Raw genomic sequence first — 25,553 nt, forward strand, 5'->3', positions numbered from 1 at the left:
ACCTTATGTTCACCTAGGCAGTCCAACTGGAACTTTGGATCTTTCTTCATTCTTCACATCCAACCAGTCATAAAATCCTAGCAATCTTAACTGGGTTAAGGTTAAATGTCTTAGGTAAAGGTAAGGTTAAGGTTAAGCTGGTTAAATGTCTCTTAAATCTGTCCCCGAGTCCCTACCACACTTGGTTCTATGTTCCTTACATTATTTCCACCTGGACCACCATTATATCCACCCCCTTTCTGGATCTATCTGCCTGCCTCCAGTCTACATCCTGTATTTCTCTCCATCACAGCATTTATTATTCAGTATCCTGTGTGCATGCGCTCAGTCACTCAGTCGTGTCTGACTCTTTGCGACCCCATGGACTGTAACCCACCAGGCTCCTCTGTCCCCGGAATTTTCCAGGCAAGAATACTCGAGTGGGTTGCCATTTCCTACTCCAGAGGATCTTCCTGACCCAGGGACTGAACCCAGGTCTCCTGCATTGCAGGCAGATTCTTTACTGTCTGAGCCAGTATGTATCTCTTCAAATACCCGACGAGTTCCTTGACATATGGAGTATGTATTCCGTTAACATTTACAAATTGGATATATAACTCTTGAACCATTAGATTCCAAGATGCCAGACATCTTAGGAAGTAACAGAGGTTCACCAACAAAACTCCTGCTCACCAATTCTGATCTTGCTACAGCTAAACCTATGAAGTCCTGGACAGTTTGTTGGTTTAAGTTTGTGCTGTGAACTCTAATTCCTCCACTGCAACCCTTTCCCACCTGGTCTTGTTTGTTTCACAAACCTCAGTGAACACCCAAAGGCCTGTGTACCCCTGGTCTTGGAGCTGGGGCAAGCTCAGTATTCCCCTTAACTTCAATCTATTCCTGAATTAGAGAAGGCGAACAACTTCAGGACTTGTGAGCACATTCAATTATCAACTGGTGACCTGATAGGGAGTTAAGGAGATGGGGCTGCCTCCAAGACAAGCACTGACTGTGAGGCCACATTGCCAGGAAGCCAGAGGTGCCTTACCTTTGCAGGTGAAACATTTGATATGGAAATGCTTGGTCTGGACCCGAAGCACTTCCCCTTTGCACGGCTCTCCACATTTATGGCAGTGAATGACAGGCTTCTCTGATGGGTGGTGAGGGTCCTGAGGGTGGGCCACTGAAAGAAAAACAACAAAAGATCCATGTGAGTAGAAAGCATTGCTACAAAAGGAGTCATTGTGGGTGGACATAAATATGCCCATAATTTTAGTATCAAATGGGCCACATATTGATTCAATCAGCACCAGCGGAGCCCCTGCCGCCATGTCATAATCATGGGGATACACGAAGCAAAAAGAGAGTTGTGGCTGTAAGAGTCCACTGTTGGGGAAAATACTGTGCTTGTTTATCTGGGAGCCAGCACTCTTCGCTCTTCTTCCCAAACATCTGGACAACTATGTATTAAATTATTGAGTCATTAAGTACATAATCTTGCTTGGTTCAATATGGTGTGATATGTGCCTATCTTGATTTAGAAAATGCCTTTCAGCCAGGAGTTCACTGCAGACTGTAAGTCCCCTGAAGATGAGGACTGGTTATTAATAAAGTTCACATATTGTTTCTCCCCACTGGGACTCCTCTTGCCTTCCCCCAGCTCCTCAGAACATAGCAGAGCACTTGTGAACCAAAGTGGCTCAGTCAACATTTATTTCCTTCTTAGCAGGTGCTGGCTAGTTCCTTGTCTACCAGATAGTCATTCCTCATCTTCATTTGGCAACTCATTGAACCTGTTGGAGGTCTATTATGAGCCTCCCACTGTGTGCACTGGAGAAGGAAATGGCAACCCACTCCAGTATTCTTGTCTGAAAAATCTCATGGACAGAGGAGGAGGCTGGTGAACTAAAGTCCACGGGGTCACAAAGAGTTGGACATGACTAAAGTGACTTAGTATGCATTGTGTGCACGGTTTCTGGTACACACACTGCAGGTAGTCATTAAAGAAAAAATCAATTTTAAACTATGTGGACGCCTCTGAACCTCAGACTCCTCTCCTGTAAAATAAGAGGGATTGGATCTGAGGCTCTTTCCAGGCTCTAAAATCATATGATGGGGTTTACAGGGATTATTCTTTCAGTTTCCAGAGTGTAGCCTTCAGAGAATGGAAGTTATTGTGACCGCCCTGCCCCAGGATAGGATTACAGGCTCCCCTGACAAAAGACCAAGAGAGAAGACAGCAAGAGGACGCCTGTGACTTGATGCTACCCAAGGGTCTTCATTAAACTTGCAGTTTGTTCAGCCAGAAAATGCAGAGAGGCATTTTTAGCTATTAAATTCCTTTTCTGATTTGGGTCCTGAGAAGGAGGTATCATGCGATATATAAAAATGTATTGCATAAGTACCGACATGAGCATGATAGGGGATAAGAACAGTGAGCCTTAAATTAATCAACCAACACAAAGAACAAAGGTCATTTTTTTTTCAAACAGTAAAACCCTGTTGGACGTGGTGAGAAAGGGGGGTGTGGGCAGGTATTGCTGAAATTGAACTTCGAAATCACCTCCTAGCAAGGAGCTCTCTGTACACGCCAAGTATAATAGTGCATTGTTTCTCTTGGACCATATAACGTTCACATTTCGCCTGGAAAGAGCTTGAACAAGACAGTCCAAATAGTCCATTACTAGCTAGATTCTCAGGAACAAGGTTCTTCTTGTGAGCCTGAGACTAGGAGCAGGTGTAGTTTCGGGTTCAACACCTGATCTGAATTTTCTGCACTGGACCCTGAAGTGTTTGGCAAAGGTGCCAACATCATGATACCCCTGCATTTCCCTATCAGCCTGCTGGGATCTCTCTTGGAAACCTATATTCACAACAGAAGTCAGTACTGCCTGAAGGAATTAAGAAGGGACATGCTTCCAAGATCTCTAAACAAACCACTAAAGTGATGTGCAATACGGCAAAAAATCGATTAACCTGGGCATTAAAAAACAGTTTCCCATAACACTGTCTGCTTTCTGCAAGGTTTTTCATGTGTTTGTTTCAAATTCTTGCTTCAGTACAAATGGAGGAAAATAATATTTATTTAGCATCTGTCTCTAAGTACCAGGCTCCCCTGTTGGTGAGGCATTTACGCATAAGTCATTTTATTCCATCCTCACCACCCCTCTCTCAGTAAGGTGGGTAATACTGTTCCCATTTGACAGATGAGGAAACCAAGCCTCAGAGAAGCTGAGCAGCCTGCTCAAAGAACAGTAAGTGGAGGCTCAAAGATCTACACCCAGGCCTTTCTGACTCCCAAGCTCATGTTCTTCCTGGGCCATTTGTCTAAATCAGAAATTATTATAAGCCCAGCAATGACTGCTATAAATTGGGCAATAATTTATTTAGGTGGGCTCAAGAGCTGTTTCAAGGCCACAACTAGGACTTGGCTTGTAAAGGCTTATACACTGTGTGCAGTATAATATTGCTAGCTGGGCATGGTACCCAGATGGTGATCCTCAAGATAGTGCTGCTGATCCCCCTTAACAGAACCCCCTGTGTCATGTATTAAAAATGTAGATTCCTACATGCACCCCAGTGTTCATTGCAGCACTATTTACAATAGGTGGGACATGGAAACAACCCATGTCAATCAACAGATGAATGGATAAAGATGTGGTACACATATACAATGAAATATTACTCAGCCACTAGAAAGAATGAAATAATGCCATTTGCAGCATCATGAAAGGACCTGAAGATTATCATATTAAGTGAAAGAAGTCAGACAGAGAAAGAGAAATAATGTATGGTATCCCTTACATGTGGAATCTAAAAAGAAATGATACAAATGACTCTCAGAGAACCAACTTATGATTCCCAGCAGGGAAGGGTGGGGGAAAGGGATAATTTTGGATGGACATGTACACACTGCTATATTTAAAATGGACAACGTATAAAGTACTGCCTTCCCGGTGGCTCAGTGGTAAAGAATCCACCTGCAATGCAGGAGACTCGGGTTCCATTCCTGAGTTAGGAAGATCCCTTGGAGAAGGAATTGGCAACTCACTCCAGTATTCTTGCCTGGGAAATCCCACGGACAGAGGAGCCTGGAAGGTTACAGTCCCTGGGGTCTCAAAAGAGTCAGACATATTTAGTGACTACGACAACAAGGTCCTACCGTAAGGCACAGGGAATTCTGCTCAATGTTATGTGACAGCTGGGATGGGAGGGGAGTTTGGGGAAGAATGTATACATGTATATGTGTGGCTGAGTGCCTTTGCTGTCCACGTGAAACCATCATAACATTGTTAATCAGCTATTACCAATATAAAATAAAAAGTTAAAAAATAAATAAAAATTAAAATGCAGGTTCCTCAACCCCACTGAACTAGGGGTTAAAGTCAGGAGACCTATCATTTTAGTAAGTTCCTCAAGTGACTCCACACACTACAGTTTCAGAACGATTGTCCCTGTAGAATTCAGACAATATTGTGAAGCAAGTTACAGAGGAGAGTTAGAGTGGAAAAAATTAACCCACAAGACCATCCATCTCAGAAACAATATTAGAACACAGTGGATCTCTTGACCATGAGGGAGAATGCATTTTTGGATGAGAAACTGCACTGCAGTTTCTCTTGACACTTGAATTTTTTATAACTAAGCAAGCTGGCTATGCTGAGTAATGATGAGGGAAGGAAAATATCATTTCATTTCTTGGCTCTCCCCTTTGTCTCCACAAAGGTGCCAGGGCAAAGGCTGGCACCAGTCATGAAGTCAGAATCGGGATCAGCATCTGCATTTTGCAAGCATTTCCCTTTGGAAATATATATTATACTGCAAAATCCTCCATGCCCAGAGATGACCTCTGTTTTCACCCAGAGATGCGTGGAGACTTTATCATTTTACTTACTGTTCCATCATGCATCAGCCTAGGCAGACACATTTCAGAACCACCTACTTGTGAAGAAATGGGCTTTGCTTGTTAGAGGACAGATTTCAAAGACCAAAAGAGACTCAGTATTGATTTCATCCCAACCCAAATCAGGATAGAGAAAAGAATGTCTCTCCTTTTTCAAGCTCAATAAAGTGGCTTTACATAACTTCCTTTGGCAGTTTGGTTAATACCAAATGTATGTTCTTTGGCTCAATTCTACATTTTTGAAATATGCTGAGTCAGCTGTAATATAAAAATTACATTAATTCTGTACTCCTCTTACTTGCCAGCTGGCCCTGTTCCTACTTTTTCCTTAATTGTTTCATCTTTCAGAGCCTGGGTGGTCCCTCTTTATTCTACTGATAGGGAAAATGAGGAGCCAAGAGCTTACATTCCTTGCCCAAAGTCAGCCCCGAATTATCGGCAGAGGTACACTTAGCACTTGGACTTCCCAGATCTTTCTAGTGTACCAAGTAGTCAGTGGTTCATCCTTGAATTTGGGCAGACATGGTTAAAATTTTCCATGGCTCATCAGTTTGTTGCTACAATAAGAATAATACAATGGAAAACCTGAAGCATGGTTGCATATCTCCTTAACAGTGAGGAAATGTATATGAAGAGCAAAGAGTCTGTTTGCCTGAAAAGGCAAAGAGATTCCTCCACTCCAGTTTGGAGGGATTCTGGAGACTCAGTTAAGGCAATCTATTGCAAGCCTAACGTAAGTTTCACACTGCCTTTCAAAGTCAAGCAAAGCAGGTTAACCTTATCCCTGAGACTCCAGTGTAGAACAGGAACTACAGTTCCATTAGAATCTGTTACTTTGGAAACGCCTACTGGCGATTGCAGGCAATGAGACTGGGACAGGAAGTGGAGATCACTAAGGAAAACTGTCACCTTCAGTGTCCTCAAACAGAGGAAATTACAGCCATGAGCGGAAAGCTAAAATGATTAGGTGGAGTCCTTCCTAATATTCCAGAACCAGCTTCACCTCATTTAAATTCCTCCTATCTGGCGGACAGACCATAAAACTAGACCACTAGAATCAGAACATCTGAGAAAGCGTATTAGAAATAAAAATCTCTTTAGTGGGTGACTATCGTGAGCCTACATGACAGCATTCATATGCATTATAATTGCCCTGGGCTATTTGAACTATTCATATCTGTCAAGATGGCGGAGTAGAAGGGTGTGTGCTCATCTTTTCCTGCAAGAACTCCAAAATTGCTGGAAAACCATCGACAGGAGAATGTTGGATCCCACCAATAAAAGATACCACTTTACTTTGCCCACAAAGGTACGTATGGTCAAAGCTATGGTTTTTCTAGTAGTCATTTATGGATGTGAGAGTTGGACCATAAAGAAAGCTGAGCACCAAAGAATTGATGCTTTTGAACTGTGGTGTTGGAGAAGACTCTTGAGTCCCTTGGACTGCAAGGAGATTCAACCAGTCAATCCTAAAGGAAATTAGTCCTGAATATTCATTGGGAGGATTGATACTAAAGCTGAAGCTTCAATACTTTGGCCACATGATGCTGACTCATTAGAAAAGACCCTGATGCTGGGAAAGGCTGAAGACAGGAGAAGGGGATAACAGAGGACAAGATGGTTGGAAGGCATCACCAACTCAACTGACATGAGGTTGAGCAAGCTCCAGGAACTGGTGATAGATAGAGAAGTCTGGCATGCTGCAATCCATGGGGTTGCAAGGAGTTGGACATGACTGAGCAGCTGAACTGAACTGATTTGAACTATTCAGAGTCTCCCAGGTAATATATTCCCCTCCCAAGTGCCCTTACTCTAATTAGCAGCATCACTCTCTCCACCAGCCTTTGAAACCACACCTGGCTTGATGGTTTTCAAAACCCTTCCATCTGCATTATCTCAAGTCACTCTCACAAGAGCCTTATGAGGTAGGAAGAACAGTAACAGTCAAGCCCATTTTTAAAACAGGCAGACTGAGACTCAGAGGGACAAAATAACTCACCCAAGGTGACACAGCCATGAAACAGAGAGTTGGCAATAAACCAATGCAGTGCTCTTTACACTCAAAATCCCCTCATCACTGGTGCTTGGAACCTCTCAGTCATCCTGATCCCACCCTCTCATTCATCCCCCATGAAATTCTATCCACCCTCCCATCCTCTAGTCATCCCTTCGCTCACCACATGAATCCTGCCTTCAACCCCTGTCTCAGGATTGCCGAGAGATCCCAGCACCTTGGCTCTCTTCTTCAATGTGGCCTTGGAAGTGCAGGTCACTCAAAGAGGTGGACATCACTCCCCACTCCTTAAGCTCAGGCTGGGCTTGGTGACTTCATTCCAGAGGGAACAGTATGGAAGGCAGGTGGGAGAGAACCTTCACAGTGAACAACTCTGACAGGCACTACCTCACCTGGTGATCAAGGTCAACATCAACAATCAACATCAAGTTGACAGAGTGTACCTTTGATATGATGTGATGACAATTGGCACTTTGCCCCCATGACCGTCTCTCCCAAAAACTTCATAACCCTAGTCTAATCATGAGAAAACTCCCAAAATGAGGGACTTTGCACAAAAACCTGATTAGTACTCTTCACAATCATCAAGATCATCAAAAACAAGAAGGAAAGTCACATTATCACAGCCAGGAGGAACTGAAAATGATACGATGATTTAAATCGTATTTAATCATATTTAACGATGGTTAAATGCAGTATGGTGTCCTGGATGGAATCCCAGAACAGGAAAAAGACGTGAGAAAAAAACCAAGTAAATATAAATAAAATACAGGCTTAAGTTAACAACATGTCAATCTTGGTTCATTAACTATTACAAAAGAATTATGTTAATGCAAGATGTTACTCACATGGAAAACTAGTATATGGAAAATATCATTTTCTCAAATTTTCTGTAAGTCTAAGACTGCTCTAAAAAGAAAATTTATTAAAATAAAAACAAAATAACCTCCATTATTTCTCTTAGTCCCAATCTGTCAAATCTAAAGTTCTTGGTACTATTTCAGAGATCTTCAGTAACATGACCCATGATAGCTATTTAGATATGTAAGAAGGAACTACATTTGTTAAGTGCGTCTCACTGTGTTGATTGGTTCTGAACTCAGGCCAACCTGAAAGATGAACACTAAAGTCCTCTGCTCTCCATTTGTATGAATATACAAAGCCTCCTTTGATGAGGCCTCCTGACTACTTCCTGATCTTCATCTTCCTTGCCTTCACTCACGTCATATGCCTCACTTAGAACAACTTCTCCTCTCCTCATCTGCTTGCTCCTTGGAAGAAAAGCTATGATCAACCTAGACAGCATATTAAAAAGCAGAGACATTACTTTGTCAACAAAGGTCCTAGTCAAAGTTATGGTTTTTCCAATAGTCACGTATGGATGTGAGTGTTGGACCATAAAGAAAGCTGCTCACTGAAAAGTTAATGCTTTTGAACTATGGTGTTGGAGAATAATCTTGAGAGTCCCTTGGACAGCAAGGAGATCAAGCCATTCAACCCTAAAGGAAATCAACCATGACTATTCATTGAAAGAACTGATGCTGAAGCTCCAATACTTTGGTCACCTGATGCGAAAAGCTAACTCATGAGAAAAGACCCTGATGCTGGGAAAGATCGAAGGCAGGAGGAGAAGGGGGCAACAGAGGATGTGATGGCTGGATGGCATCACCGACTCAATGGACATGAGTTTGAGCAAGCTTCAGGAGATGGTGAAGGACAGGGAAGCCTGGCATGCTGCAGTCCATGGGGTCACAAAGAATCGGACATGACTGAGTGACTAAACAACTTCTCATCTGCTCAAATCCAACGTGACGCACAAGGCCTAGTCCACATCCTAGCTCTTATCTGAAGCTATCACTGTAGTTTATATTCATAAAATATTTCATTCTCCTCCAAATCCTAAAGCACTAAATACCTGCACTATCGTCCAGCACTTAATTGTCTCTTGTTTTGTGTTTGCTTTTGTTTCACAATGCATTAGTCCTGACCCTACAAAATCCCAAGCTCAGTGTTCAATTTCTCCATATGTCTGGGATTCTTCTAATATCAAATAAACCAAGTTGTTCTCTCTGTGCACAGTTGAACTTTTCTATCTGGGAAAACAAGGTTATCATTCAATACCACTAGTGAGGTACCTCCCCCACGAAGCTAGAGACTCCTGAACATATGACATTCTCAAGGTCACTCTCTAACACTATTCTATTATTGCAACAAGAGCAATTTATTGAACACTTACTATGTCCGAGGTCCTGTCATAAGTGTTTTATCCCTGCAATCACAGATAATCTTACAACTGCCTTTCAGGGGGAGTTGTTTCATTATTCCTGTTTTGCAGAGCGGAATACCAAAGCAAGGAGTTCAAAACTTTGTTCAAGAGCATACAGCAAGGAAGTCTTCTGACTCCAAAGCCCAGGCTCTGAAGCACTGGGGAGGGGGTTTCCACAGGAAAGCCTTGTGCAGCCTGGACGGAAACTATGCTGGTGTGATGCAATAGTTTCTGATTATACAGTTCAGAAATGCTGAATACCCAGCTGCATGAGAATCCCAAAGGTAACACCTGCTAGTAAATAAGCAGATGGGAAATAGCACTTCAAATACCAAAAGAAGTTATTTCAGGCTGCAGCGAGTTACGGGAAAAGAACACTCGCAGGGGAAGGGGAACAGACCGAGGAAAAGCAACCTGACTTCAGGAGGACACTGCCTGCAGCCTCCACTCTGAGCAGAGGTCTGGGCTGGAAAATTGTCTCCAGTTAGGACTGGTCTGGATTTGCAATCACACAATGATATTCCACTGGTAAGCTTGGTTTCTGCCTAAAGACAGGAATCTTGTTCTCCTGGGAGTCTACATTTCAGAGAGACTGCTTCACTACTAAGAATACTTTCTAAGCTTCTACTGCATTGTTGCTGTTTAGTCGCTAATTTGTGAAGTGAAGTCGCTCAGTTGTGTATGCTCTTTGTGACCCCATGAACTGTAGCCTACCAGGCCCCTCTGTCCATGAAATTTCCCAGGCAAGAGTATTGGAGTGTGTTGCCATTTCCTTCTCCAGGGGATCTTCCTGACCCAGGGATCGAACCCGGGTCTCCAGAATTGCAGGCAGACGCTTCACCATCTGAGCCACCAGTCGCATCCAACTCTTTTGCGACCCCATGGACTGTAGCCCACCAGGCTCCTCTGTTCATGGGACTTCCCAGGCAAGAATACTGGAGTGGGTTGCCATTTCCTTCTCCAAGGAATCTTCCTGACCCAGGGATCAAATCTGCTTTTCCTGCATTGGCAGGTGGATTTTTTTTAACCACTAAGCCACCAGGGAAGCCCTTCTACCCCATCAGTTCCCACTTAATTATAAACACGTATCACACAGATGTGTTCTCCCCCTCATACCACTTCTCTCTGCCTCCTACTCCCTTTCTTTATGCTAGAGTGGCACTATTATTGAGCCTAGGAATCAAGAAACTCAAGAGTTTAAATAAATGCATAGAGTGCTTAATTCACAGTTTACCTAAAAGTCCATTTCCTGCTGTGGCAAGTGGTAGTTACAGGAAGCTACCCGCTGTTACTGTGTCGTTAGTTACCCAAAATGATCCTTCCCTTGAATTGGCTTCCGTGACCTAATTTTCTCCCACCACGTTAGTCTGGTAATCAGGATTATTATTTGGCTCAAAGCACAGGGCTGCCTTAGCACAAACACTCCCAGCGAGCAGTCGGACGGCTCTAACTTTCTGCCACTTTGCGCTTTCCACTTGTAAGAGGTCCCAGTATCTGCCGTTTCTTTTCTGAGCCGATGCCATAGGCCTCTGCTATTCCTCCCAGCATAAAAGACACCGTCAGCCATGGGGCAGCTGGGATCCTGATTATAGAAACAGCCCAGGCTCTAATCCAGTTAATCTGATTCTCCCAAGGCAAAGAGGTGCTAGGATTATAAAAATTCAGCTAGGAAATTTCCTCCGTGTAAATCACAGGATGCTTCTACCCTGCCAGGCTACCGCTGCCTTTTATGTATAAAGGTTAATCTTAGAAAGGGTTTAACATCAGCTTGGGTGTCTTATCCTCCTGCTTCTAAAAGACTGACTCCCTCGACACACCTTTCGGTTGAGATGACTCACTGAGGCAACACCCTTCTTTGACCTCTCCTAGTCCATCTCTGACAGCACTGAGTGATTTAACTTTGGAGCCCAGTCATGGGTATAAAGCCCCACCTCTCCTCTTGAACAGTAGTTAGAAAGGATCGTGGGTTAGGAGTGAGGAGACTCCCAGTCCTGCATCTCCTGCCATGTGCCTCCACTACACCGAGGCCACACAAAAGGGCTTAAGAACACCTCACAGGGTGGAAATGGAGACAACGGGAGGTCATCTTCTCATGGGCGCCCCCACAGCGCCGGCCTGACACATTGATGCCCGAGTCAGCTGAACGTCGAGAGAGGCAGTCACTAATCCCTATGAGCAGGAATTTCTAAAGTATAATAAAAATCCCTGCTGAAATGTGATACAGCCTTTTAAGCTCACCCAGGGCTCTCAAATTGTCCCTGCACCAGCAATTCCATTTAGAAATGGATCAAGTCGAAAAATTGGGCTGTGACTTCAGCCTGAAGCCTGCTGCCAGAACACCACATCTTTCTGGACTACTGGAAGAGCCACGTCTGTGCTGACTCTGAGGCTGGGAGGGATGCTGGTCCCCCTGGGGCCACTGAGGGTACTCAGATGAAGGCTGAGGGTCACAGGCTATCAGCATCTAGGCCTCGGGTCCTGGGATGGGGTTTAACTTCAGGCCTGAAACCACCATGGCCTTCTCCAAATCCAGACACTTGAGAGGTGTTTAAAAAAAACAAAGAACTAAGACGTTGATTCAGGACCAGGATGCTTCCCAGCCATGTTTGCCTTTTTGATTTTTGGCTGCTTCTACTTATTAGTGCACTCGGAATTACTAATTAGTTAAACGGTATTTAAACAGCCACTACGGAGAACAGCAGGGAGATTCCTTAAAAAACTAGGAATAAAACTACCAGGTGGCCCAGCATCCTCACTACTGGGCACATATCCTGAGAAAATCCTGATTGAAAAAGACACTTGTACCCCATTGTTCATTGCAGCAGTATTTACAATAGCTGGAACATGGAAACAATCTTGATGTCCAGTGACAGAGGAATGGATAAAGAAGCTGTCATACATATATATGATGGAATATTACTCAGCCATAAAAAGGAACATATTTGAGTCAGTTCTAATGATGATGAACCTAGAGCCTATTATACAGAGTGAAGTAAGTCAGAAAGAGAAAAACAATTATCATATATTAATGCATATATATGGAGTCTAGAAAGATGGTCCTGAGGAACTTATTTGCAGGGCAGCAGTGGAAACACACACATAGAGAACAGACTTGCGGACACAGCTGGGGAAGGGGCGGGTGGGACAAATTGAGAGAGTAGCATGGAAACACACACTTTACCACATGTAAAACAGATAACCAGTGGGAATTTGCTCTAAGACTCAGGGAGCTCTAACTGGTGCTCTGTGACAACCGAGAGGGGTAGGGTGGGGTGGGAGGCGGGAGGGAGGTTCAAGAGGAAGGCGACAGATGCATACCTGTGACTGATTCATGTTGATGTATGGCAGAGACCAATGCAATATTGTAAAGCAATTATTATCCAATTAAAAATCAATAATTTTTTTAAAAATAAAAAAAATAGTATTTTAGATAAACTAATGGATGTAGTTAATGTGTGTATGCTAAGATTAACCTCAGTGAGCACTCCAGCACCAAGAGTGGTGAGCTGCTTTGGCTTCTGCCTGCTGCAGATAGCTGGCTGCACAAGGCTCTGCCCAAATGTATGCTCAGCGACTTCATCTTAGTAGCCTGACATCAGCCATGGGGAGGGTATTTACACCACGGAAATCAGCAGACTTAACCAATCAGGGCTTTGCCTTGTGCCTACTCCCAGAGTCTGCTGTTACACATTTACTAACACAGCACTGTGCCTGAGGTTTGCCTGCTAGGAAACAGCAACGTGAGGCTTTTGATTCACATGGCGGTAAATTTCAGAAACCAGATTTGAATCCTCTCCGAAGCAGCCTTCCCGCTCCTGCTCTGTGTGAATAAACACACACCGTCACCTCTCCCCAGGTCTCTCTGGAGTCTGCACACCCAAGGGGAAGAGGAAAGCAAAGGACCTGAGTTCACAGCATCCAACATGCAGAGTCACACACGATCTTACAAACGCTGGGACTACTCTTTAGGTATTTAGGCTCCTTCCAGACATGAAGTTCTGACTTGTTCAGGCTTTCTGTATGACATAACTCTGCCCAGTGTTACCTTTGCAAGAAAAGGCAAACACACAGAATCTATACTTGTCACCTTGCCAGGTATTTTCCTAGTCACCCAGGTGACAGAAAACCTGACCCTGGGTGGTTTGATCATTCTCTCATTAACTTCAGGGATTCATCCGCAGGAGTGGGAGAAAAGAGATTATTTCCTGAAGTTTAGCAAAGCTCAGACCTAGTAAAATCTATCACTGCGAAAGAAAGAAATATATTTGAAGTTCAACATGGGACCGGAGGAGAGGACAGAGAGACATTAAATAAATACCTCCATTGAAACTCCTGAATTCCAAAGCTTGGGAAATAAGTTCTTATCTACAGTCAACAAATAATGACCATGTGAGCACCGCTGTGTGCTGTGTTGTCCCAGGCCTTCTGGGGAACTGTGGAGACAGACCACCCAGACCCCCCCAGTGACGTGCACAGCACACAGGAAGCGCTCCCTGGGGAGCTGATCAGTGCAGAGAGAAAGCGCTGTCCTGGGAGGGTAGGACAGCCTTTTGTCCTAGGCTAGGGCTTCCCTGGCGGCTCAGCTGGTAAAGGATCCGCCTGCAGGGCCGGAGACCTGGGTTTGATCCCTGGGTTGGGAAGGTCCCCTGGAGAAGGGAACGGCAACCCTCTCCAGAATTCTGGCCTGGAGAATTTCAGGGACTGTATAGTCTATGGGGTCACAAAGAGTCGGACACAACTGAGGACTTCTGAAGAGAGAAGCATGCCATAGGCTGGGACAAATAGCTGGAGAAAGTTTCAGGGAGAAGGGAGGGGAATTTGAGACCATAGTGTGGGCAGGTGAATAGTGACAAGGGGGGATGTTTTAAGGGGAGGGAGGGTGGGAGCCAGGCCTGGAGGTGGGAGAGCCACAGCTTGTTGGGCAGCCTTCTGACCCAGAGGCTTCATGGGAAAAAGCAATGTAAGGTGAAAGTGATGGCCCTTCTTCCAAGATATTCATGTAAATCCCAGAAACTGGCCTCAAAGAGTTTACAGTTTAATACAGTAGGGTAGGTAGAGGAAGGTGAAGGAAAGGAGAGACAGACAGACAAGGAGACAGAGAGATGGAGAAAGAGAAAGAATGTAAATGTAAATACAAGGTAGAGAGTAAATCGTGTGCTGCAATAAAAGTGTAAATTGAGAGAGCAACCAGAAAAAAAATTCAAGATCAAAATATCCTCTCAGCTGGACCCTTAAGAAAGGGTAGGAGGCAGGATTTAAGTGAGTGGGAAGGAAGAGTAAGGCATGGTAGACAATGGAGGGGTGGGATGGGGTATGTTTGGGGACCATCAGGACACCTCGTTTGGCTTAGACATGGTGAGCAAAGAGCAACATGGAATAGAAGACAGTGAACAAGGTTCGTCCTGGAGATCCTTGCAGGGTAAGCTAAAGACCAGACTCTGGAGCTTCCTCACCTCCCTGGGAGGGAGGTCTTGAGATGAGTGATAGTATCAGAGTACAGTTAGCCTATTTCTTAGGTGCTGAGTTAGGACCATCTCGCAGCTCGCAGTCCAGGCAAATTGGGAGTCATGTGCTATGACAAGATGGCTCTCAGGGAGGGGTCCCCTCCAGCCGTGAGATGACCACAACCTGGATTCTGGTCGGACAGACCTCATGTGAATCCAGGCTCCACCCCTCTTAGCTCTGTGATCTTGAAACAAGTTACTTTTCTTGCCCAAGCCTTACTTTCCTCATCTGTAAAATGGGGATAAATTCTGTTCAGACACTTACGAGGATAAATGAGTTAATGTCTGTAAAGTGCCTGGCACTTTTCCCAACAGACAGTGAGCATGCACCAAAGGGAAACCATGAAGGTCCCCACAGTGTTTCAGTGAGGGAATATGGTGAACTGTAGTTTAAGGTCCTTGATCATAAATAGATAACCATGTGCTCCACCTGAAACACAAATACGCTGAATTTCCAACTCTCCTCTTTTATGACTTTTAGCAACAGACACATGCTCTTCTGCTGGGTAACACCCAGTGAATATTCAGTGCGCTTAATGAATCTTATAACTTTCTGTATCATCATTTCAGTTTAACTTATAAAAACAAAATAGCAGATTTTGTTTAATCAGCATATAATTCACATATCCTAAAATCTACACATTTAAAGTGCACAACTCAATGTCTTTAGGAACATTCACAGTATTATGTGACCATAACCATAAGTTGTAATTTTAGTATTTTTTGGTACATTTTTATCACCCCAAAAAGAGACCCCACACCCATTAGCAGTCACACCCCATCCCTACTCTGCTTGTGCAGGCGTGCTAAGTCACTTCAGTTGTGTCTGACTATTTGTGATGCTATGACTACAGCCTGCCAGGCTCCTCTGTCTATAGGATTCTCCAGGCATTAATACTGGAAAGGGTTCCCATGCCCTTCTCCAGGGAATCTTCCTGACCCAGGGATGGAACCCACGTCTCTTATGTCTGTTGCACTGGCAGGCAGGTTCTTTACCAGTATCGCCACTTGGGAAGCCCTTCCCCTGTTCAAACCTGGACAACCACCAATCTATTTTCTGTCTCTATCTATTTTAAATAGTAGTTCTGACTTGCATCTGTTAGTCTCAGCTTCTCAACGTTAGTACAATAATCAGAAGGAAAAACTGTACAGGCACAAACAAGGATTTTCCAATACCATCCACACACCCCACCCGTTACTAATGCATGGAATCCTCTCTGCTAAAGTATATCTTTGTTTTCCACCAACACATCCCCACTCTGACAAGTGTCCTCATTATCACTTCATTTCTGCTGCCTTCTTGAGAAAGAACCCATTAGAAGAAAAAAAAAGTTGAATGAGATATCATCAGACCCAGTTCACTTCTCATGTGGGAGTTTTCACAAACACAACTTGCCTAGGGGTATGTCAATACTGGAGATTTGCCAGAAAACTAGAAACAAGAGGATGTACGTCTGAGTAATTTCTGAGTAATTGGTTCCTCACCAAGTAGGGTGCTACGAGGGGTTTAGGGGACAGTTGGGAAGAACGCACAGTTTATGTCTTCAAACAGTGTGGGCTTTTGACTCATGCATTCAATTCCTTTGCTACAGAGCAACTAGAGTGATCTTTTAAGGGCATAATTCAAGTAGATCATACCACCAGCCAAGGCCTCCAGGCAGCTTCTGCTGTGTTATCCAAGACGCCCTAGGGCAGCCCACAGAGGCCACCCACCAGTCTGGTCTCTTCTCACCGCCCTCTTCACATTGCTCCCCAAGCTCCAGTTCCTGCTGCTTCAAGATCTCCTCCTGCCCCCTGCTTTCCCAGAAGGCTCGTCCCCCAGGTATTTGCAGACTGGCTCCTGCTCTTCCCGTCTCACCATAAAGCAGCTCCCATGCCAACCTTCCGAGAGCTCTCCTGGGACCACCCAGGTAGAATCAGTCTGCCTACTCCCCCCATCTCTGTTTACCTGCTTTAAACTTAGCACCATCTATACATTCTCTTTCTTTCTTTCTTTCTTTCTTTTCTGTCCTCTATTACAAGGTTACTGTCACTGTATTCCCAGGGTCTGGCACAGTTCCTGGCACAAGGTCTGTGCTCTATAAATGTGGGATCAGTGTGTTCTTTCCCTTAACACTAGCCTGGTTTTCTGTCTCTTTTCCATAGTAACAGCCTTTGGGTGACATAGAAAGTTGGTTAAATGCCTTGTGTTTGCCAACAGTCTCTATCAATTAGTCTCTATCAATTTTGAAGATGTCAATAAACACAACTAATGACATAAGATACAAGACTTGCTTAAATTTCTGACCCAGGGGAAAAAAAAACAACAAAAGCTGAAGGAATGAGCTTACTGGTGGGCCAGTTTCGAATCCACTGTGGCCGAGCTTCTCTCTGAATGAGAACCACACAAAGGAGCGCAATTTCCAGTTGAACTGACCTGAGGCAGGAGCGGAGGCGGCATCAGAGCCTTGGAAAAGCTAAACAAGGGCACTGTCCCCAGAGCATGACATGACATGACATGACATGATGATGGGAGGAGCCAGCAGGGGCTGCTGCAGAGTGGGTGGACAGCTTCCTCGGCAAGAATCCTGGGCACACCCGGCTTCCAGCCTCAAACTTTTCAGAACAACTGTTCTTACAAAATCCACACATCCCTGCACCAAATTATCATCAGACATCTTGTTTCCTTCCACAGGGTGAAGATGAACTAGGATTGGCAGCTCACTTGCCCAGGGGGTCTGGGGCTCAAGAACCCAGCCAGGTGAGGTCTTTAGTGATGTTTTATCCCAGGACAGTAGGGATGGCTGGCCACGGGAAGCCACGCGTGTGCTCCAGAGCAGGGGCTCATGACAAAAAGGTACACAGTCTTACTCTGCTTGAGGTGAACTTCGAAGAGACAGCCCAGCACAAATGGGTGGTTCCTCAACTCACCCATTCAGCTTTGTTCACTTGCCTGCATCCTCAAACTAATCTGCTCACTGAACTCCATCCCAGGGAACACGGTGGCCCCTTCACACACAACTTTACTTAGTCCAGAGGGACAATAATAATAAAGGCGGCAAGAGCAAACGATTACTGAGCTCTTGCTGCGAGCTTCCCTGGTGACTTAAATGCTAAAGAATCTGCCTGCAATGTGGGAGACCCGGGTTTGATTCATGGGTCAGGCAGATTCTCTGTAGTAGGAAATGGCAACCCACTCCAGTATTCTTGCCTGGAGAATTCCATGGACAGAGGAGTCTGGTGGACTACAGTCCATGGATTGCAAAAAATTGGACACAACTGAGCAACTAACACTTTCACTTGTTAGATGCCAAGCATTATTTTATTTTAAGATTCCTTGATGTGGACCAGTTTGTAAGTCTTTATTGGATCTGTTACATTATTGCTTCTGTTTTCTTTTTCTTTTTTTTGGCTGTGAGGCATGTGGGATCTTAGTTCCCCAATCAAGGATCAAACCCACATGCCCTGCATTGGAAAGTGAAGTCTCCCAACCATTGGACCACAGGGAAGTCCCCCTGGGCATTCCTTTAAATGGCTTATAAATATTAACTGAATCAATCCACACAACAACCCTATGAAGTTGGTACTACTGATATCCTTATTTTCTGATGAGGAAATTGAGGCATGGGGGAGCGGGAGAAGATTCAGTGACTTGCTCCAGGTCACACAATTAGTTAACCGTGGAGTCGGGATCCGAACCCTGGGTAGTCTGGCTGCAGAGTTCCTGCTTCCAGGCAAGCTTAAAATATCCCAAAGGCTTTGGGGATAATCTTACAAAGTTATCAAGGTAAATACAGCAATTGTACTGCAAGAGACAAAGGAGAAAGAGATGAATGTATTCAGGGAAGGGCTTCACCAGTTCAGCTCCAAGCCTGTGTGTGTCTCCTGAAAACCCCAGCTGCAGGCAGATTGAGTGCCTCTCTGCTCAGTTACAAGTTTAGTTCTCATTGCCTACATTTTAGGTTTCTTTTTCTCTGCAAGGAATATTGGGTCATTCCCTTTGGCTCTGGGCTGTGCACCTACCCTACTATTCTCTACAGATCAACTGATCTTCAATTAATATTTCTGAGCTTTTTACACATGTTATCTCATTGAAATGAATCTTGACAATAAAGATATGAGATGGGTAGTATGAGTTTTCTCCCGTATGTTTTGCTTTATATCAAAGTTTAAGACATTAAGAAGGCTTATATGCATGAAAAGTTCAGAGACTGCATGATGGTAACTGCCTGCCTTACCTCTCCTCCCAGCCACCCAGTGCCCACCATAAGCAGATATGCTCAACTGTTGGTGTTTTTCTTGGACTTCATCACTACATTTCTTGGTCTTACAAAAGTCTTACTGCTATTCTTACTGCTACATTCTTATACCAACTCAGCCACCACTTGTTAACGTCTTGTTCTTACTAATATGGCAAAACCACGGTTAATTTTCAATTTAATTTTAATTTTCAGTTTAAATTTCAATTTAATTTTAATTTTCAATTAACTGTGGTCAGTGCTTACACACTGAGAATGTCATCATCATTGTACTAGAACTTACAGTGCAATCTGTGAATACAGTGCCTTTCTTGTACCTTTTTTTTTTCTTCTAGACTTCATCATTTCTATGGGTAAGGAATCTACCTGCAGTGCAGGAGACACAGGAGATGTTGGTTTGATCCCTGGGTCAGGAAGATCTTCTGGAGAAGGAAATGGCAACCCACTCCAATATTCTTGCCTGAAAAATCCCATGGACAGAGGAGCCTGGCAGGCTACAGTCCATAGCTTCTCAAAGAGTCAGACACAACTGAGTGACTGAGCATACAGCTCACACTAGCCTAGTTTCTGATGAACGATCCATCACAGGCTTTTTTTCTTTTCTTTTGCAGATCTAACCAATAATTCTTTGCAATGCTCAAACGTCTCAGATAACTTATCAAACCTCCACACTCGGAGAGAAAAGTGGGTGTTCTCTGCTCTTTTCACTGAAGAAAGAAACAGAATCTCACTCAGGTGAAGAGCTTGGCTCTACATCCTCTGGAAAGTGGGCAGTCGTGATTCAACTGATACCAACCCCAGCATTCGCTCCCTGGCATCACTGCCTCTGGGGAAGGAGGACATGCAGGCCGTGGGCTGCATGACTCCAGAGGGGGCCGCTCGCCCATGTGAGGATGAGAATGGAGGGAGGCGACACGCAGGTCCTGTAAAAACAAGGGGACTTTCCATCTCATCTTCAAACCTGCACCTGACGGTCTGACAGTGCACAGGTAATATTGTATCAGATACTCTCTGGCCTAGCAGACTGCTGCTCCCTGTCTGGCCTTGCTTGTTTCATTCATGCTTGTCAGCTGGCTTTTTTGCCTACCTGTCTTCCAAAGCTATCATATCGCTGCCTCTCTGTGGTCCTGGGGCTTTCATAGTAAGCACAACCTTTCCCTAGGGGTCTCTCCATCATGGCTGCTCATTTCAATGGCATGAAGCCTCTCTTGCACTCTTATTTCATAGTCTGAGCTCTTTTTGAGTCCTGTTGCATCTTGCAGGAATGCCTCTGACTCAAGATAGGAGTGATGGCAGACACAGTCGGAACTCAAAGGATGACCATCCCTTTCCTGCTGCACAATAGCCTTGCAATGACAGATCACCTCTCAGATATCCCAAGAGAGGGATGCATGTGTGCCAAGTTGTTCAGTCGTGTCTGACTCTTTGAGACCCTGTGGACTGTAGCCTGCCAGGCTCTTTTGTCCATGGGATTCTCCAGGCAAGAATACTAGAATGGGTTGTCATGCCCTCCTCCAGGGGATCTTCCTGACCCAAGGATCAAACCCACATCTCTTATGTCTCCTGCATTGGCAGGTGGGTATTTTACCACTATCACCACCTGGGAAGCCCCAAGAGAGGGGTGGTCTCTTTCCAAAGCTCCCTACGTTTTAATGCTTCTTGAGGTGCTCTGATAGGTCCATACTGAATGCTACATAAACACATGATGTCCAATCAATGGAGGTGAATAGCTGTTGCATTGATGATGGGTGACATGGTACCTCACAGACTGCCCAAGCCCTGAACTTGTTCCCCTCTCCCTGGCTGTGATGTACAAGCAAGGGAACCAGGTGAGCATGGTCACAGAAGAGAGGTGATGTGGGATCATATGGGGAAATTCTTCTAAATGAAAAACTCATTCCAGAAACATCAGGTTTAGATGCTAGTGAGTCCTGAATGCGGGCTTCCTTTGGACTTTCTGCGGAACTTCAACCATGTAGCATTTTACTCTGAATTTAATAGCTGGGTCAGTTCTTAACTGTATCAAGCACCCCAGAAGATGACACCAAATTTTGGTCAACTTCTGTTTAGGATAAAATGACCACTAAAAGATTCTGAAATCATCCTGTCAAAACTTTTCTAGTTGTAAGTGAAGAAATTCAAGGTAATCAAAATGTATCTATTAAGCCCTATTTTAAGTGTCAAGAATGGAAACATGCTTGCCCCTAAAAGTACCTTATTCTGTTTTTATCCAATAGTAGTTTGATGCAGATGTTCTAAACCAATGGTTTTCAAATTTCCGGTCTTGACCCAATGACCCAAAATGAATCATGACCAACTTGTGTGCTCAGTCACTCAGTGTCTGCCTCTTTGCAACCCCATGGACTTTAGCCTGCCAGGCTCCTCTGTCCATGGGATTTCCCAGGCAAGAATACTAGGGAGGGTTTTCATTTCCTCCTCCAGGGGATCTTCCCGACCCAGCGATTGAACCCAGATCTCTTACTGTCTCCTGCATTGGCAGGTGGATTCTTTACCACTGAGCCACATAATAAAACAATAGAAGAGACTAGAAAAGAGCAGAGAGTAAAGGTTAAATATTGTTTCACATGACTTTTTCATTAGCCATCTACATGTGTAAGTGCACAAGTCTTTAGTCTTTTTGTGTGAAAATGTGTTTCTTATTGTGGGTAGGCTTGGTGAGCACAGACCACAATCAGACCACAATCAGAAGGTCCTTTGGCTGAGTCCTGCCCACAGATATGTTTTGTTTGGCCTACATGAAGATTTTTTTAAGAGAAAGTTGAATCACTTGCCAACTTTAAGCATCTGGAGATTTTTACATAAAAACCCCTATTTCTAGTCACTCTTGGAAACCGGAAGGTCTGGCCCCGTGGACCACATCTATCCATTCCTAGTTTCGTGTGAACCAGGACAGAGCAGTAGAGTGGCTTTTCCTGTAGAGAGGGCCCTGCTGTCCTGTCTGTCCCCATCTCCACTCATCTAGCTCATCTGCCTGATTCTTAGAGGCATCTGAATGTACAACCTCTGGTTCTATCCATCCTCAACTCAACCTGACCTGCAAAGCCCTCCATTTACCCTTCCCCTTGGTTACTGCAGTACCTCGTGACTAATGGTAGTTGCTGCCAAACCCAGCTGGCTGCATTTCCTTCACTGCTTCTGTTTTGCCAATTGGAAACCTTTCTCTCATTTCCCCTTTATTCATTTGTTGCACTCCTGTTCATCCTTCAAAGCCTAGCCTTCCATGACCTCCCAGGAGAATTAACCACCCCCCTGCACTGCAGTCCCACATTAAAGAGTTCTCTGTTGCATACATTTCACATTGTATCCTAATTATTTATTTTTGAGTTAATGTTCCTTGTTAGAATATGAGTGCTTTTAGGTCAAGAATTGCATTTTGTTTCTGTATCCAGATTGCCAGTCTCTTATTAGGCTCTGAATAAACACTTAAGAATACCCATCTCTCTACCCATACACATCCTTCATCCACTTGTCAGTTCATTCAACAGTCACTGAATACTTAGCATGGAGCAGACAATGTATAAGGGGTTTGAATTGAATTAAACACCATCCCTAACCAGAAGAAATTAACAGAACCCTTCAAAAAGAAAAGAAAGTGAAGTCACTCAGTTGTGTCCAGCTCTTTGCGACCCTGTGGACTGTAACCTACCAGGCTCCTCTGTCTATGAGATTTTCCAGGCAAGAATATTGGAGCGGGTTGCCATTTCCTTCTCCAGGAGATCTTCCTGTCCCAGGGATTGAACCCAGGTCTCCCCCATTGTAGGCAGACACTTTACTGTCTGAGCCACCAGCAAAGTCCCTGAAGAACTCTTCAAGATCAATCTTAAACGCTCCCTTTTCTGTAAAGCCTTTTCTGATTCATTTGAAACACTAACTCTTCCTTCCTTTGAACCTCAGCAGGATACCTTGATACTCCTTCTGATCACCTTGTGTGGCTTCTGTTTTCAATCAGCACCCCTCCCACCCTGGCTAATTCATTAACCTGCTGAAGACAGGACCTTTTCCATGTATTAGGTTACCCTCGAAATGCCTTGCAGAGAGTAGACCTTTATAAATTTGTGATGCGTTCAAGACACCGGTTGCTATGGCTCACTGGTTCAGGCTGGGTTTTTCACACATGGCAGGACTGGCAGCATCTTCTAGCTGAGCAGGAACAGCATCAATGAACCTAGTCCAGCAGATACCATTCCCACTGTCAGCCCTAAAACTGATTCCCAGTAGCTGTCCCGACAGGGCTCCCCCAGATGGTGCACAGCAATCCAGCAACACTCATCTAACCCTCCATGCCACTTAGGGGACCTTCCACAGACCAGGGAACCCACAGCCCCTGCCATTTTTCTGAGGGGTATAGCCCTCTCTCTCATGTCCCTCCAGATACTCCAGTGTGAAATAACCTTGCTATCTTTTTCTACCATTCTCTGCTTCTTTTTTCTTAAATTTCTCCCTTCACAGTGTTTTAAATAGCATTGTGAACACAGATTGTTGAACAATCTGTAGTTGAACAACAAAATATAGAACAACAACAAGAATATAGACCAATGCAATGGTCTATATTAAAACTGCTTGAGGTTTTAATAACACATTTTAGCTCCTCAGAAACTAAACAGTTGCAGCTTTTGTGAGCCAAGATAACTCCTGAAACTGTCTCTAACCAAAGGATTCCAAAGAGGTCTATGAACCCCAGTAAAAGTGCTCAACTAACCCTTCAGAATTAGGAGTGATGGTTACAGAATGGTACATTTGTGCCTTGACTTCCCCAGGCCAAGCTGAGCCCCAACTCACTCCCAGGAAAAAGTGCCCTGTAACTGCCCCCAGCTCCCACCCTGCCCACCCTCTGCACATCCAGTGTCATATACTGACAGCAGTCTCCTGGCCACTCAAGTCTCGCAGAAGGTCTCCATTTTATGAACTGAAGCTTCATCCTATGCTGCAAGAGAGTCACAAAGAAAACAGTGCTCTTGACTTTGCCATCTGCATTACAAGCAAGATAAAATAGCAAGAGAGAACAGAGAGGCTACTTATATAAAAGTTCTCTCTTCTCTGCCTAGAACACGGATCATTTTACGGACAAGAAACCAGGATAGTGTCCAAGTATGGTCCCTGAACCATGAGCATCAACATTACTTGGGAATTGCAAGAAGTGCAAAACCTCAGGCCCTTCCTCAGATTTACTAAATCAGAACTCTGGGATCAGGGTCCAGATATCCCCACTCTGACCAAACTCCAGGTGGCCCTGATGTCTGTTAACATTTGAGAATCACTGCCCTAGACAGTAATTTCTCTGAAAGCTTAAGAAAGCCAGCATCTTCACGGTTAAGTCTAAGTATTCAAAAAACTCAGCCTGTTTGATTGCAATGGGACACAAAAACTCACCCCTGGTGCCCCCCAAGGCACAGTGGACCATAATAGCATTAATCATGTCACTGTGAACACAAATACAATGTTTCAGAGAAAAGAGGTCATGCCTACAAATATTCACCCTCCCCCACTGCTAACAAAATTTGCCCTTGACTACACAGCTCCTGCCAGTTTGGGATAAACATACCTCTCGGTATGAGTCACCATCAGACCAACACACAATGAAATAGGAAGCTGGGCTGGTTTCTACTGTGGTGCGCCCAGAGCAGGCTCAACCACAATGGGAAGAAATCCTGCACCACTCACCCATCACTGAACCTTCTGAAAAGTCCTCTGACGCCCTAATGCTGGCTCAGGAAAACACTCAGTGTTTCGGCTTTGGCATATGAGATGCCAGCACTATGAGGACCCTCCTGCTTGCCTCCCAGGGGCAGTGAATATGATGATGACATCAAGGGGCTCCCTCCTCACAGAGAATCACTGCCAAGATTTTGCTTTTAGCGGGTTGGGTCTCACTTAGGACATCTTTTCTGCAGGACTTTGGAAAGTTAATTTCTTGTTCTTTAAAAGAGTTTCTGTGAAGCAGCTGGTCGTTTCACCCTCTCTGGTCACCTGACCAGGTCATCAGAGAAGCAAGAGGCAGGACCACTTCTAAGTGGCCCAATCAGCTGAAGATGGCTCTCAAGAGCTCTGGGTAAATTTAAGTCAATGTATTCCTTCTCTCTGGATAAGTGAAAGGCTACCCACTCCAGTATTCTGGCCTGGAGAACTCCATAGACTGTTATAGTCCATGGGGTTGCAGAGAGTCGGACACAACTGAGCGACTCACTTCACTTCCTTGCTTCTCTCAGATGTCTTTCCATAGTCAGCTTTAACTCTAATTGTGGAAACAAAATCGTTTTCCTCTCTTTCTCTCTGAACAGCATTTCTTTAGGCATTAATGAGTAGGTGGCAGAGGGCAAAGATTTGTTGTGATTTTTTAAAATGTGAAGTTCTTTCCCTTAGCCTTAGAAATCCCATCATCTAGACAGCCCTTTGGTCCTGAAGACAAGTGGGGCAGAGTCAGACTTCCTGGTGAGAGTAGTACTATTTCATTTATAAAACAGTAAGAGAAATTCACACTTAGGTTTTTTTTTTTTCCCTCTCCAGTGGAATATGGTGACAAAACTGGATCTCCGCTCCCTCTAAAGATGCAAAGTTCACAACTGAGATGCTTGTGTAAGCCAGTAATCCAGAAAATGTATTCTGAAGCTTGTAGCATCATGGTGTCTCT

The 25,553-nt window shown here is 44.4% G+C and overlaps 1 protein-coding gene across 9 annotated transcripts in view; it reads right to left on the minus strand.

The window, feature by feature from the left end:
* The window catches only part of ABLIM1 (actin binding LIM protein 1), a 325,950-nt gene that overhangs the window by 157,649 nt on the left and 142,748 nt on the right, over positions 1 to 25,553 (minus strand). For all 9 annotated transcript variants that reach the window (XM_070470245.1, XM_070470243.1, XM_070470242.1 and 6 more), the window contains one exon: positions 1,028 to 1,162. Coding sequence is in view for 2 of the 9 variants with exons in the window: in XM_070470239.1 (XP_070326340.1) it covers positions 1,028 to 1,162 (135 nt within the window). In the remaining 7 variants the exon portion in view is untranslated. Of the gene's footprint in view, positions 1 to 1,027; positions 1,163 to 25,553 lie in introns of those variants that run through there.

This window comes from Odocoileus virginianus, chromosome 7, assembly GCF_023699985.2.
Source record: "Odocoileus virginianus isolate 20LAN1187 ecotype Illinois chromosome 7, Ovbor_1.2, whole genome shotgun sequence".
NCBI classification, from domain to species: domain Eukaryota; kingdom Metazoa; phylum Chordata; class Mammalia; order Artiodactyla; family Cervidae; genus Odocoileus; species Odocoileus virginianus.